Source organism: Dipodomys merriami, unplaced genomic scaffold, assembly GCF_024711535.1.
Source record: "Dipodomys merriami isolate MVZ:Mamm:240054 unplaced genomic scaffold, mDipMer1.0.p SCAF_78, whole genome shotgun sequence".
In the NCBI taxonomy this organism is placed as follows: Eukaryota; Metazoa; Chordata; class Mammalia; order Rodentia; family Heteromyidae; genus Dipodomys; species Dipodomys merriami.
In genome coordinates, this window is record NW_027206379.1 from 1,353,794 (window position 1) to 1,367,149 (window position 13,356).

The 13,356-nt window shown below is 56.6% G+C and overlaps 1 protein-coding gene across 3 annotated transcripts in view; it reads right to left on the bottom strand.

Annotated features, from left to right (window-relative positions):
* LOC138818800 (spectrin beta chain, non-erythrocytic 2) overlaps positions 1-13,356 on the bottom strand; it is a 47,261-nt gene that overhangs the window by 2,814 nt on the left and 31,091 nt on the right. For all 3 annotated transcript variants that reach the window (XM_070009937.1, XM_070009938.1, XM_070009936.1), the window contains 20 exons: positions 13,047-13,249; positions 12,293-12,383; positions 11,918-12,064; positions 9,508-9,771; positions 7,326-7,550; positions 7,055-7,144; positions 6,537-6,797; positions 6,318-6,448; positions 5,895-6,099; positions 4,956-5,330; positions 3,371-3,615; positions 3,153-3,291; positions 2,763-2,847; positions 2,117-2,313; positions 1,715-1,842; positions 1,548-1,623; positions 1,427-1,477; positions 1,053-1,273; positions 528-701; positions 62-104 (listed from right to left, as the gene is read on the bottom strand). In XM_070009937.1, coding sequence (XP_069866038.1) covers positions 62-104; positions 528-701; positions 1,053-1,273; positions 1,427-1,477; positions 1,548-1,623; positions 1,715-1,842; positions 2,117-2,313; positions 2,763-2,847; positions 3,153-3,291; positions 3,371-3,615; positions 4,956-5,330; positions 5,895-6,099; positions 6,318-6,448; positions 6,537-6,797; positions 7,055-7,144; positions 7,326-7,550; positions 9,508-9,771; positions 11,918-12,064; positions 12,293-12,383; positions 13,047-13,249 — 3,351 coding nt within the window. The remainder of the gene's footprint in view (positions 1-61; positions 105-527; positions 702-1,052; positions 1,274-1,426; positions 1,478-1,547; positions 1,624-1,714; positions 1,843-2,116; positions 2,314-2,762; positions 2,848-3,152; positions 3,292-3,370; positions 3,616-4,955; positions 5,331-5,894; positions 6,100-6,317; positions 6,449-6,536; positions 6,798-7,054; positions 7,145-7,325; positions 7,551-9,507; positions 9,772-11,917; positions 12,065-12,292; positions 12,384-13,046; positions 13,250-13,356) is intronic.

The following is a 13,356-nucleotide window of genomic DNA, read 5'->3' on the forward strand; positions in this document are numbered from 1 at the left end:
TATTGGGGAGCCCCAAGGATGGCCCTGATGGAAAGAAACGGGGGAGCAGGGGACAGCTCACCTCATCCTTGGCCTGGAATAAATATTCTTTTCCATCTGGTAAGCTGTTGGGAGAAGGCAGAGCTGAGAATCTGCGCTCGGCAGGTCACAGGTCACGGCTGCCCCAGTGCTCCCTGGGGCCCGGAGGACTCTGCCCTCCCAGGATTTATGCAAAAGCAAATCCTTTCTGATTGGCTGCAGCGTGAGCTCACTTCCGGCCAGTGGGCTGCTTGGTGGTGGACACAGGCCCTCCTATTCCCACCCAGGACAACCTTTCAGCCTGCTGCTCCCCTTCAGGTGCAACACAACCAGGAGCGTGCCGCCCTCAGCCACAGGTGTCCTTGTGCACCTGGTTCGGCAACGCTCCTTCCACATCAGTCCCTCTGGACCTCACTCCTGGCCCACCCTGCATTATCCCCAGCTCCTCCCCCCCCACTTCACTCCCCCCCCCAGCCCCATCCCATCGAGACAGTACCCTCCATTCCTACCCCAGCTTGAAGACATGTTTGCGCTTCCGGTAATCAAAGGCCACACTGCCCTGGGCCTTGGCCAGACTGACAGGCACTTCTCCGTGGTATGGCACTCCCGCGCTGGCCGCCTTGGCATCCTTGTAAAACCCAAGGCTCCCACGCCGCAGGACACAGTACACGTTCTGCCAGGACCTGGGAGAGACACAGGGTCAGAAGACCCATGGGCTGCTGGACTGGCTGGCCTAGGTGGGGCCATAACTTAGGGCTCCTTTGGGTGTCGTGGAACCTAACAGTTCACCTCGGCCTCCCAAATAGCTGAGATTGCAAGTGTGAGCCACGACACCTGGCTCTACTCATCTCTACCCTTCTGGCCTCCCCTGGGGCCTGCACTGGACCCACATCCCCGCCCCTCCATTTCCCAGAGGACACATTTGTGCAGACATTCTCCCTTGCGCCCCTCTCCATGCCCCCCCCCCGCCCCAATCTAGGATGAGACTAGGGGAGGCCGCCTGACAGGCAGGCACACCTGGCCAGGCCGAGTACCTGTTGGCGGCCTTCTTGTTGGGGGCCTCCATCTCCTGCTTGCGACACAGCATCCCCTCCATCTGCTCCTGGGCAGACAGCTCTGGGCCTCGGGCGGGCAAGGTGGCCACGTGGGCTGACTCAGAGGACCTGCTCTGGGGCACTGCAGAAGGGGCCGCACCCCGGGGCCGCGCCTGCCTCTCTCCCCGAGGCCCACCGGCCTCATCCCCTGCACCTGGCCCCTGTGGGGGGAAAAAGCACCAGTGTCGGGGGGGGGGCACGGGAGGGGCCTTGTCTTGGGGATCGAAAGCTCTACGGCCCTGAGTTCTCTTGGAATCTGCCCTCTCCCACCCTCAGTCTCCCCCCCAGTCCTCCACCCCTCTAGGGGGACTCACGGGCCCTTCTGAGAAGCTGCTCTGTTCGAGTCTCTGTTGTTCCAACAGGGGCTGCAAAGACAAGAGGCCGTGAGAAGCTGGAGGGGCGTGGGTTCTGTGTGGACGCCAGGCCCAGGCTTACCTGCGAGGACTCTGAGTCTGTGCAGACCCCGTTCACGCTGGGTGCCTGTGTCGACGGTGGCAGCTGAGGCTGGCTTCTGGAATGGCCAGAGGTGACATGGAAGAATTGGTTCCTGGCTGTGCTTGGGCTCAGCCCCGTCCCCCTGGCCCAGCTGTCCCCGCTCTCACCCGTCCCAGGACGCATTAGGAGCCGTCTGGCCGTCCACCAGCTCCCCTTTGGGCTCTGGAGCAGGCGGCTGCTTCCTCCGCTCCTCCTCCTCCTCCTTTCTCTTTCGCTCTTTCTCCCGCTCCTCCAGCTGCCAAGAGATGCTGAGGTCAGGATGGAGGCCTTCTTAGGGAGAGCAAGGAGAGGGGAAAGCCAAGATGTCTCGGCTCCAGCTTGACGTCAGAAGACGGTAGGGAGGAAAAGCAATGTCGGATGTGGATCTTAGCATCCCCCAGGGGGAAGAGTGGGGTGCTCTTGGCTCACACCAGAGATGCTGGCACAGTGGAGAGACAAGTGTCTTCTCTGAGCGCAGGCAGCGCAGGCCTGGCGGGGGAGGAGGGGGCGCGGAGGCCGGGGCCCCTCACCGCAGTGAGCTTCTCCAGCGCGCTGAAGCGCTCCTCCCAGGCCACTGCTGACTTCTGGAAGGCTTCGTGCCGCTTGATGAGGCTCTCCACTTCGTCCACCGTACAGCCCAGCTCCGCACTTCGGACCAGCGGCTCTTGGCTGCACAGCCAGGCCTCCGCCATCCCTGCGTCTCTCCCAAACACAAGCACCTCCAAAACTAATAGGATGGGATGTGGGGTGGCAGAGATGGCAGGTCACGATGGGCACGGGCAGGGCACAATAGCCACCGCAAGAAGAGGGACAAGAAGCGGCGCACCGGCTCACGCCTGTCATCCTAGCTACTCAGGAGGCTGAGATCTGAGGATCACAGTTCAAAGCCAGCCTGGGCAGGAAGGGCCTCGAGACTCTTATGTCCATGTCTTACGTCCTCGAGACTCCAACAGAGTTGTGGCTCAAATGATAAGAGTACTAGCATTGAGCACAAACACTCAGGGTTCAAGCCCCAGATGGGCACAAGAGAAAGCCACTGCCCCAGAGCCCTGCCAGGTGGTACTAAGGGTGTGCCCCTGGAATTCGACCTCCAGGGTTCCTGGTCTCACCCACTGGCGACTATCAGAAGGGGATGGCAGCCCCTCCTTCCAGGACCTGTGCCCCCACAGCGCTCACCGAGCTGGAGCCAGTCCATCTTCTCCTGCCACTTATCAGCTGTCTCCTGGCGCCGGGCCTGTAGCTGAGACAGCTTCTCCGAGATCTGCGGGCGGGGGGGGGGGGGGGGGGGCGGGGAACATGTCTCAGCACCCAGCCGGGCTTTTCCAGGGTCCCCAGGGTATCACTGGGGAGACTAGGCATTTCTGACATCAAGAAGAAGATAGTTCGGGGGGGGGGGATGGGATGTGGGAAATCTCTCCATAGCACTCAGGGGCAGACAGTGGAAGAGTTTTTGCTAAAGCATAAGCAGCAGGAAGACTCAAGAAAACTCAGCACTGAGCCATGCTGCGTGCGTGTGTGCATGCGTGCATGCGTGAGGCCTGCCGGGCCTCACTGGGCCTCACCCACCTCCTCGGCTGCATAGTGGCTCCGGGACAGCAGCTCCTGCCCCATGTTGATGCAGGAGGAGAAGCAGTCCGCTCTGGCCTCGATCTCGGCTTTGATGCCTTGTTGGTTCTTGATGACTAGATCTGCAGAAGACACATCCCTGGGGGAGGCAGAAACAGCATCACGTGCTGCCCCCAGGGCCTGCCGCTGGGGAGGCTTCCGGGCACCCTGGCTCTCACCGTGGCCGCTCCTGGGCGTCCATCTGCAGGTTAACCCCATCCATCCACAGCATCAGCTCCCGGACGGCCTTGAAGAAGCGGAACTTGTCCGTGGTGTCCAGCAGCAACTGGCGGCGGGCAGCAGAGCTTCCCTGGAGCTGGGCCCAGGCCTCGGCCACGGCCTGCATGTGGCGGCCAATCTCCTCGGCCTTGTCTCCGGCATAGGCCTTCTGGAGCCGGAGGCCATCGTCCTGCACTTGCTGGACCTGCGGAGTGACCGGCCAGAGTGAGGCAGCGCAGGGAAGTGGGGAGACTCCACGGCCGCAGCCTCCTGCAGCCCTGGCCGCCGCTGTCCATCTCCTGCCTGATTCACCAGCTCAAGGAGGAGGAGAAGCGAAGGTGGAGGGTTGGGAATGGTAGCCACGTGGTGGGCCACTCTATTCTGCCTTGTTGGGGTTCACCTGGGGGATGGGTCTTGGAAGGATCACAGGCCAGCGGGGCTGGACAGGGAGGATTGCTAGAATGAACCTGAAGAAGTGGACAGGGGATACGGGGTGGAGGAAGGATTTGCATTTCTGTTATTGAGTCTGGAGCTCTAGCCCGCGTGACACTGATAGGCAAACTTCAGTAAAACATCTAATATCTTCTAGCCATTGTGCACACTTCACAGTGCATATGCCTTCAAGGAAGGTTGTCATTAAAAGTGTGAATGCAGCCAGGCACTGGTGGCTCACGCCTGTAATCCTAGCTACTCAGGAGGCTGAGACCTGAGGATCATGGTTCAAAGCCAGCCCAGGCAGGAAAATCTGTGAGACTCTTACTACAATAAACCACCAGAAAACCGGAAGTGGCGCTGTAGCTAGAGTGGTAGAGCACTCACTTTGAGCTGAAGAGCTCAGGGACAGCGCCCAGGGCCCAGAGTTCAAGCCCTATTACCAACAAAAGGAAAAAAGTGTCACAAACTGGAAATTTTTAGGGGGAGGCACAGGAATGGAGGGAGAAAGGGTTAGCAAATGTAGTCATTCGATGTACACTGTAAAAAATAAATTATGTAACTTGAAGGTGGGGATGGAAGGAGGAAAAATGGGGGGAAATGATGGAAGGGCTGCACTGATCAAGAAGCATTGTACTTACAACCTGACTGATGGAACTGTAACCTCGTTGTACAACAACATCATCATCATCATCAAAGAAAAAGTAAGCAAGGCAGGAACAGAAAAAAGTGTGGGCTGGGAAGGTGGCTCAGTGGTAGAGTGCTTGCCTAGCATGCCTGAAGCCCTGGGTTCCGTTCCTTAGCACCACATAAGCAGAGAAAGCCGGAAGTGGTGCTGTGGCTCACGTGGTAGAACGCTAGCCCTGAGCAAAAGAAGAAGTGGGAGGTGGGGCGGGGCTGTAACGCACCTGTCTTGCAAATCTCAGTGTACTGTGTTGAAACCCCAGGGCGATGATAATAGAAAAGTGTGAATGTGGAGGAGATTTTGTGGAGTGGTTCTCACTTTATCGCTAAACGACCCTCCAGGGTACCTTCCCCTCTGATCTCTGCTCTAGCTCCCCATCCCCCCCCAGCCCCTGGGTGGCGCCTCCCTCACCCCTGGCGGAGTCGCACCTGCGCGCTGAGGGCCTGGATGTCGTGCTCGTAGGCACAGTGCCGGCGCTGCAGCGCCTCGGCCGCGTTGAGGTCGCGGCCGGTCCCGTCGGGAAGCTGCTGCTGCTTGTGCTGCACCCGGGCCAGGGCTTGGCGAGCCCCGTGCAGGAAGCGCTGCAGCTCGTAGGCGGCGGCCAGCACCTGCCCCCGCGTGTCCAGCAGCTCGAGGAGGTCAGCCCAGGACTCGTTGAGGCTGTCCTTCCACTCTGCCACCGTGGCCCGAGCGGCGTGGCCTCCCGCGATGAGCCCGTTGGCCAGCGTGTTGGCGCCATCTACGCGCTCCTGACCGATGGTGCTCGTGTCCCGAGAGAACTCCCGGAATTTGTCCCGAAGCATCTGGAGGAGGAAGCAGTGGTAGGAACAAGGATGTGACCTTGGTGGGTGACCTTCATGGAGGACAGACTTCCCTCCTCTACCTTGCCCACTGTCCCGAATGTGTCACTTAGCATTAGCATTAACTCCATGGGGAGTGGGTGGCACTAGGTGACACAATCCACCACACCACCGTGACCCCGTGGCCTGTTTGCAGTACACGCTTATATTTGCCTGACGCCCCTCTGGGGGCTCCAGCTTTCAGACAAGAAACCCTCCCTCAACATGGTCTGCATTTCTGCACCCATGAGGGTCCAAACCCCCAAACTACAGAGGGGGATCTAAACGCCCCTGTGTTTTGTGGAGGCCTACTGAATGGATTGTTAACAAATTTCCTTTCTCCTCTACAGCGGGCCCCATGTCTCCACTTCTGCACGATTCTTTGAATTATATGCCCCAGGCCCAGGAAGACAGTGCCTACCCGGTCTCTCCACATCCTTGGCTCATGGTCTCAGCCCAGGCTGAGGTCCTGGGCTGAGGTCCTGGTTCCCCCCCCCCCCCCGCCCACCCGTGCTCATCCGCACTCACAGTCACATGCTCGTAGTCCTGGCCCAGCTCGTGTGAGGCCGCCACCACCTCACGCTCCTGGATCCACTGCTCCAGGTCGTCCAGCTCGCGGCGCAGCTGGCACAGCCGCAGGTGCTCCTGCAGGCGCTCGCGCCGCTCTCCTGCCAGCTCCTTCAGGCTAGCATACAGCTTGTCCACCTGGGCCTGGCGGATCGATAGCCGAGTGCTGCAAAGGGGGCGGGGGAAGGCACCACCAGGCTTAGGAGACAATGCTGTCATGCCCGGCCTGTTCATAGGTTTCCAACTCTTTCTTGCTTCTCAAACTTTCTAGAATGTTCTAGAACGTTCTGTCCACACAGTGTGAAAGATGCTACAGACCCTCTATCTTCCAGAGAAGTTGTTCCCTCTCCCCAGGGGTGGGAGCCCTCACCGCTGTGCACTCACTTCTCTGGGTGGTCGTGGTCAATCATGTCCTGACTGCTGGCTGCGAGCTGGTGGATGGTCTGGGCATAGTCAGCCAGAGCTTGCTCTAACACCTGATGTTTCTTCACCTCTGCCTGGGCACTCAGCTCGTCCTGGGAGAGGAGACACTGGGCATGAGGCAGCAGGGACTGGGAGAGGGAGAAATCAAGCCACCCAGACCAGATGCACCCTGGCTCTCACCTTGGCATTCTCCTGGCCCATCATGTGTAACTCCTGCTCACCCATCCAGGCCTCGGCCTCGGCGGCATCGCGGTAGAACTGCTGGGCCCGCAGAGCCTCCTCCAGTCGCTTGCCCCGAAGCTCCAGCTCATGGCCCAGGCGTTTCCACATTTCCTGGAGCTGAGCCAGCTCTGGGCCAGCGGCGGCTGCCCCCAGTGCACGCTGCCGCTCCTTGAGGTCTGCAATCCGGGGCTCGTGGCCCTGGATCTCTTTCTGCAGGGTCTGGACCCAGCCACAGAGGAGGACACCCTGAAAGGCTTGCAAGGGGACCCCTTGGCCCACCCTCACCTGGCCCAGGAATGCATGCCCTGCTGCCGATGCCCCTCAGGCCTCACCCTGACCCTGCCAGAAGAGCCACCCCCCACCCCCAGTCTGGGGCCTCCAGGTGGGTCAGAAAACAAGGCCGTCTCAGGAAAACACACTGTCCAACAGTGGGAGGTTCTTGGGGACTTTGCTTTTGCCCTTCGCCTCTGCCTCACCTGGTTTTTCTTCATGAGAAGCTGGACACTGGGCAGGTCCTTGCCGTGCTCCCTGGAGCTGGCCGTGGGCAGCCGCTCAGTCACCCACAACTAGATGAGAAAGGAGTCAAGAGGTACACGGTCAGCACCGGGGCCCAAGGCTGGGGGGGGTGGTGGTGGTGGTAGGGGCCACGGGTGTGTGTAGGGAATGGTCATCTGACTCTGGGGTACAGGGGACCTACAGGGCTTCCCTGAGTATCAGTGCCAGGGTCGAGGTGAATCCGTGACTCACGATCTCATCCTCCACGTCCCGGTGGAACTGGTGCTGCTCGCGAGAGGCCTGGAGGCGCTGGCAGCGTTCCTTCATGGGCTGGCAGAGTGCTCTGAACTTCTCCTCCACGGCCCTTGAGGTCCTCTCCACCTCCCCTGCCCCCTTGTCCTCCTGGGCCAGTGCCTTCGCCTGGGCCTGGATGGCCTCTACCTCCTTCTCTCTCACCGCCATCTCCCGCTCCAGCATCTGCAAACCCGGAGGCAGAGGACACCAGCATTGTAGTTCCACCCTCACACTCTGAGATGCTAGTTTCTATAAAGTCAAGCACAATTTCTCTCACTCGCTTTTTTTTCTCCTGCCAGTCCTGGGGCGTGAACTCAGGGTTTGGGTGCTGTCCCTGAGTCTCTTTGTGCTCAAGGCTAGTGCTCTACTGTTTGAGCCACAGCACCACTTCTGGCTTTTTCTGAGTATTTTATTGGCGATAAGAGTTTCAAGGGCTTTCCTGCCTGGAATGGCTTTGAACTGTGATCCTTAGATCTCAGCATCCTGAGGAGTTGGGATTACAGGCATGAGACATGAGTGCCTGGCTTGCCAATCATGATTTCTTATCTCCAGGGATCTCAAACTTTTTGTATATACCAGAATCCAAGGTTGTGCGGTAACTGTGCCATTGTAAATCCAGTGTCCCTCCATCCCCAATTCATTCCTGCGCTGCTTTGAGATGGAATTGGACCCTGTAACCTCTGTTACCCGCTAGTGCAATGCCACCCATTGCCAGCAGAGGGAGATGGAGGAGTAGCACAGCATGGCAGAAGACTGGCTTTTATTTTTAACTGCTCTACTGTGCCAGAACCCAGGGGCGCTTCCCCCCAGCAGGCTTTACTGGCCCTCCAAGAAGAGGCTTCCTGCCTTAGATCACCAGCTGCAGATCTGTTCTGGCAATTTCTTTTTGCCCTCTTCAACAAGGCCTAAGTTACCACATTCCTCCTTGGGTATTCCTCCAGAGCGCTGTCCATATTCCTGCTACATTTGCTATTCCAGGATTTTTTTTTTTCTTCTGTTGGTTGTAGGGCTTGAACTCTGGGCTGGGCGCTGTCCCTCAGCTCTTCAGCTTAAGGCTAGCGCTCTACCACTTGAGCCACAGTACCACTTCTGGTTTTCTGTTGGTTTATTGGAGATAAGAGTCTCATGGACTTTCCTGTCCGGGCTGGCTTTAGAGCTGTGATCCTCAGATCTCAGCCTCCTTTGTAGCTAGGATTACAGGCGTGAGCCACCAGCACTGGGCCTATTCCAGGATTCGTAAGAGCAGGGGTTGGCAAATACAGCCCACTGCCTTTTTTGTAAATGGCATTGTATAGGGATATAGGTCCACTCCTATTTTATGTCTATGGCTGTTTTTTTAACCTACAGAAGAGCTGTAATAGAAACCACTATATGATCCACAAAGCCCCAAATATTCACTATTCCGCCCGGTTGCAGAAAAAAGTTTTCTGACTCCTGATGTAGAATTCTCTTCACACTTGCCAGAGTTTGGAAGTGGTTTGTCCCCTCCAAAATTTAAGTTGGAACGTGGTCCCCAAGGTAAAACAGTGTGGAGAGGGGGCGGGATCTTTAAAGGGTGATTGGGTCACTAAGAGGGATTAATGGAGATCTCGTGAGACTGGATTAGTGACCCTAAGAGCAGGTTGTTATAAAGTGAGGCTGCTTTTATATTTTGCCTGTGCCACGTGTGCTCACTTCCCTCTGCTTTCTACCATGTTATGACACAAGACCCTCACCGGAAACCAGGAAAATATCAGCACCATGCTCTTGGATTTGTAGCCTGTAGAACTGTGAGCTGGAGCAAATCTATTCTTTATAATCACCCAGTTTCATTTTACTGTTATAGCAACAGAAAACTTAAGATCATACCTTGATAGTTTTTACTAATGAATATTTTCTACTAATTTCTCTGTTCAAACAGTTCCTATAGTTTATCTCCTATAACCCCTGGAGATTGAGGCACAGAAATCATTATGAGAAATGACAAAACATTGTTGTAACTATAACATCTCTGTACAGCACCTTTATAAGAAAATAGAAATAAAAAAATAACAAAACATGTCACCTGCCAGGCCTTCGGACGACCTTAGGATGACTTAGGCTCTTGAGGAAACTGCTTTCTTTTTCCCTTCTTCCATTCTTCTTCCCGCACCTAACCTACCTGCTGCTTCTTAAGCAGGATGTTGACACTGGTGAGGTCCTTGCCGTAGTCGTCGGAGTGCAGCTGGGCCTGCAGGCTCTCCAGCCAGCTCTCCAGGGCGGAGCAGCTCTGGGAAAACAGCTCGGCCCTGTTGGCATCAAAGAGGCTGCGGGCCTTGGCCTGGGTGGTGGTCTCCAGCTCATCCCAGCGCTTGTGCAGGTCCTCCAGCTTCTCCGACACCAAAGCTTTCAGCTCTGGCTTCTCCAGAGTCAGCTCCCGCCCTTCCTGGGTGGCAGGACAGGGAAGGGGTAAGTGCCACAATTAGACACCACTGCATGTCACGGGCTGACGGCAGGCCAGGGACACAGGGCAGAGCAAACTGAAGGGTGGCAAATAATTCCAGATTTCCATGGCCACTTATTGACATAGCCTTCTTGGAGGCATCAGAGCCCTTGTAAGCAGCCTGCCCGCACTGCCGATGACACCCTCCACCTCCCCAGAGGTCCCAGCCTAACTTCCCTCCATAAAGAAGCCATTGCAAGGAGTTCCCGGGTGCTGGTGGTTTCTGGCATTATGTTGCACATGGATTTGACTGCTTTCATTTCCTGTTTCTCACCTACAATACTTCTTACTTGAACTTCCGCAAGTGAGGTCTACCTCCTTTCTCAACTTCCTGTGCTACTTGTTCCTTCCTTCCCTTCCCTTTTTCTTCCTTCCTTCCTTCTCTCCTTCCTTCCTTCCTTCTCTCCTTCCTTCCTTCTTCCCTCCTTCCCTTTCTTCCTCCCTCCCCTCCCTCCCTCCCTCCCCTCCCTTCCCCCCTCCCCTCCCTTCCCTTCCTGCCCTCCCTCCCTCCTTCCTTCCCTTCCCCTCTCTCCTTCCTTCCCTTCCCCTCTCTCCTTCCTTCCCTTCCCCTCCCTCCCTCCCTCCTTCCTTCCTTCCTTCTTTCCTTCCTTCCTTCCTCTCTCCCTTCCTCCCTCCACCTCTTTGTGCTGGAACCTGGGCCTTGGACATGCTAAACATACACCTACTACCACTTAGCTACACGGCAGCCCGGATGCTCCCTGCCTGGACTGTGCCACTCCTGCAGCTCCGGGGATCACCTCTCCTGAAAGTGGGCTGCCCCGGAACTTGGACTTCAGGTCTGTCTCTGGGAACAAACACAAGCCCAGACACTGCATTTTCCACTGGCTGTCAGGATGGAGTGCCAGCGGTTGCTTCTGTTTGGTGGTTTCCCAGCCTTCAGCTGGAAACACTTCAAAGCACACCCCTCTGCTTCCATGGCACCCCTTCACCATTCTGCACTCCTGCTGGGTTGACTGGCCTCCAGAGTCCCCCACAGCCTCTCTACCCCAGGCTTTATGGACTGTCTTATGGTACCCATCATATTTGCTCTGGATTTGCCTTAGCTGTTCATGTGGGAGCAGCTCACAAGCCTGGCTACAGAGCTGTTCCTCTCCTCGGTAGCCTGCGGTGGCATCGCCTCTGCTCCCCACTCAGTACCCAATAGGACACTTTGAACTAAAATAGCACCAATAAACATTGCAGAACACATAGAAACACATAGAAATCCACTGGTTGGGGCTGAGAAAGTGGCTCAGTGGTAGAATGCTTGTCTTGCATGCATGAAGCCCTGGGTTCAATTCCTCAGCACCACATACACAGAAAAAGCCAGAAGTAGTGCTGTGGCTCAAGTGGTAGAGCGCTAGCCTAGAGCTGAAGAGCTGAGGGACAGCGCCCAGGCCCAGAGTTCAGGCCCCACGACTGACAAAACAAACAAAAAAATGCACTGGTCTCCTCTGGCCATCGACCATGACCTTCGAGGAAGGGAGGCGTCTCTGGCTATTCCACGCAGCACTGGTTGTGCGCTGGCACACTAAAGGTCTCCAGGAACAGCGGCTGAGTACGAAGGCTGTTTCATCTACCCTCAGCAATGAAGCCAGAGCTCCATGGGAGGCTGGTCCTCCCAATGGCAAACCATGGCAGATAAGGCAGACTGGGCCCACAGCCTGCTTTTGTCAGTAAAGCTTTATTGGGAGACAGTCATGCTCCTTATGTCTTCTGTATGGCTACTTTTGTGTGATGACAGCAGAAGCGAATAGCTTCTGTGACCCTCGAAGCCTGAAGTATTTACTATCTGGCCCTAGATCCTGGCTGAGGAGAGTCCTTCTGCTTCAGACATAGCAACTCTTATAGTGTTTAATCAAAGCCAGTTTGGTTCAATTGCCGCCGCCTCCTCCACCTCCTCCACCTCCTCCTCTACCACCTCCTCTTCCTACTTCTCCTCCTCCTCCTCCTCCTCCTCTTCCTCCTCTATTGTACCTTTTCACATTCTGAAGTCCTGTCCCATCTCTCTAATGCAAAAGAACCATGTCCCAGGCAGCCTAGGCCTGCCAGAGGTAGTCCAAAGGTGCACCTTCGCTGCTTTGCTCACCTTGTCCACCTTGTCCAGCCAGTCCTTGTTGGCCGCCAGCTCAGCCATGAATGCCTGGTGCTTCTGCCACTTGGTGTGCAGGTTGCGGGCCTCATCATAGGACACATCCTGGGCCGTTAGCATCTTCTCATCAATCCAGAGTTTGAGCTGGGTGGAGCATAATGCAGGGGGTGAGGGAGGAGGGAGGGATGTTTTGGGAGAAGAGGTGAGAGAGGAGGAAGATGGGAAAGATGGGAAGAAAGCATGAAGAGTGCTCCGGGCTGTGATGACACCCAAGGCACTTGATCCATGGCCAGCTTGGTGCTGGGGGAGGGGGAGCCGGCCAGGGAGGCAGCCTGGCAACGCTGCCAGGGCACCAGAGAACGAGAGCCTCACCTCATGACAGTCTTGCAGGAAGTGCTGCTGCTCTCGGTTGTCCCGAAGGCGGCCCAAAAGCTGCTGTACTGCCTCTTGGTTCTTTCTGTGCCTACAATGACAGCCCCACGTTAACCTTTCTTCTTGACTTTGATATGAGAGGATTATGGATCTTTTCTTTTTCTTGGCAGTAGTGGGGTTGGAACTCAGAATCTGGTGCTCTACCAGTTGGGCTGCATACCCTCAGCTGGGCTGGGCTGGAACTTCATTTTCCAATTTATACTTTCTGATATTTTTGTTAATTGATTTGGGATCTTGAGTATTCCTCCCCCCTCCGTCCCCCCTACCCCCTACCCCCCACTCTATCCCCCCACCCCACCCCAGCTGTCCTAGAACATGAACCAGCCACTGGCCTGGCCAGTGATAACTCTTGAACTTGCTTAGAGGCCCTCATCTTATACAGGTGGTGTGTCTTGGGGGCCCCACAGGACACTCCAGAAATCTGATTTCCAGGCTGCCATTCTATTAGGCTCCATTTTGCCCTGATGTGGGTGAAGAAGGCTCTCCTGGTGCCCTGAGCAGTCCCTCTCCAAGCACCCCAATCTTCCTTTTCTGTGTTGTTGTCAGCCTCCAAGTCCCTGCCAAATGCCAGACAGCTGTGGCCCGTGCCGCGTCTCCATCTTTGAGGCCCATCTTTGTCTTCACTTATTCCCCTGGCCTGCGCGCGCCCCCCCATCCCCCTGCTCCGCCCTCCTGCCCACTGTCTCCACAGCACCTCCTCTCGATGGAGTCTGCCTTCTCCTGGATCTTCTCGGAGTGGATGTTGCCCTCGGACACCAGCTGGCGCCCGGCCTCCAAGAGGCCGCGGATGCGCTCTCCACTGGCCTCCATGGTGCTCATGAAGTCCTCCAGCTTTTTGATGGCAGCGTCTGCAGCCTGGAGCGTCCCCGGCATCTCCGTGTGGGACAGGACATATTCCTGTGCAGGAAGGGAGGTCTCAGGTCACTTCTCAAGCACACAGACCCCACCCCCATGAGGGGCCCACCCAGAGACATGTCTGAAAGGGAGGGGCCAGGCTGGGCATG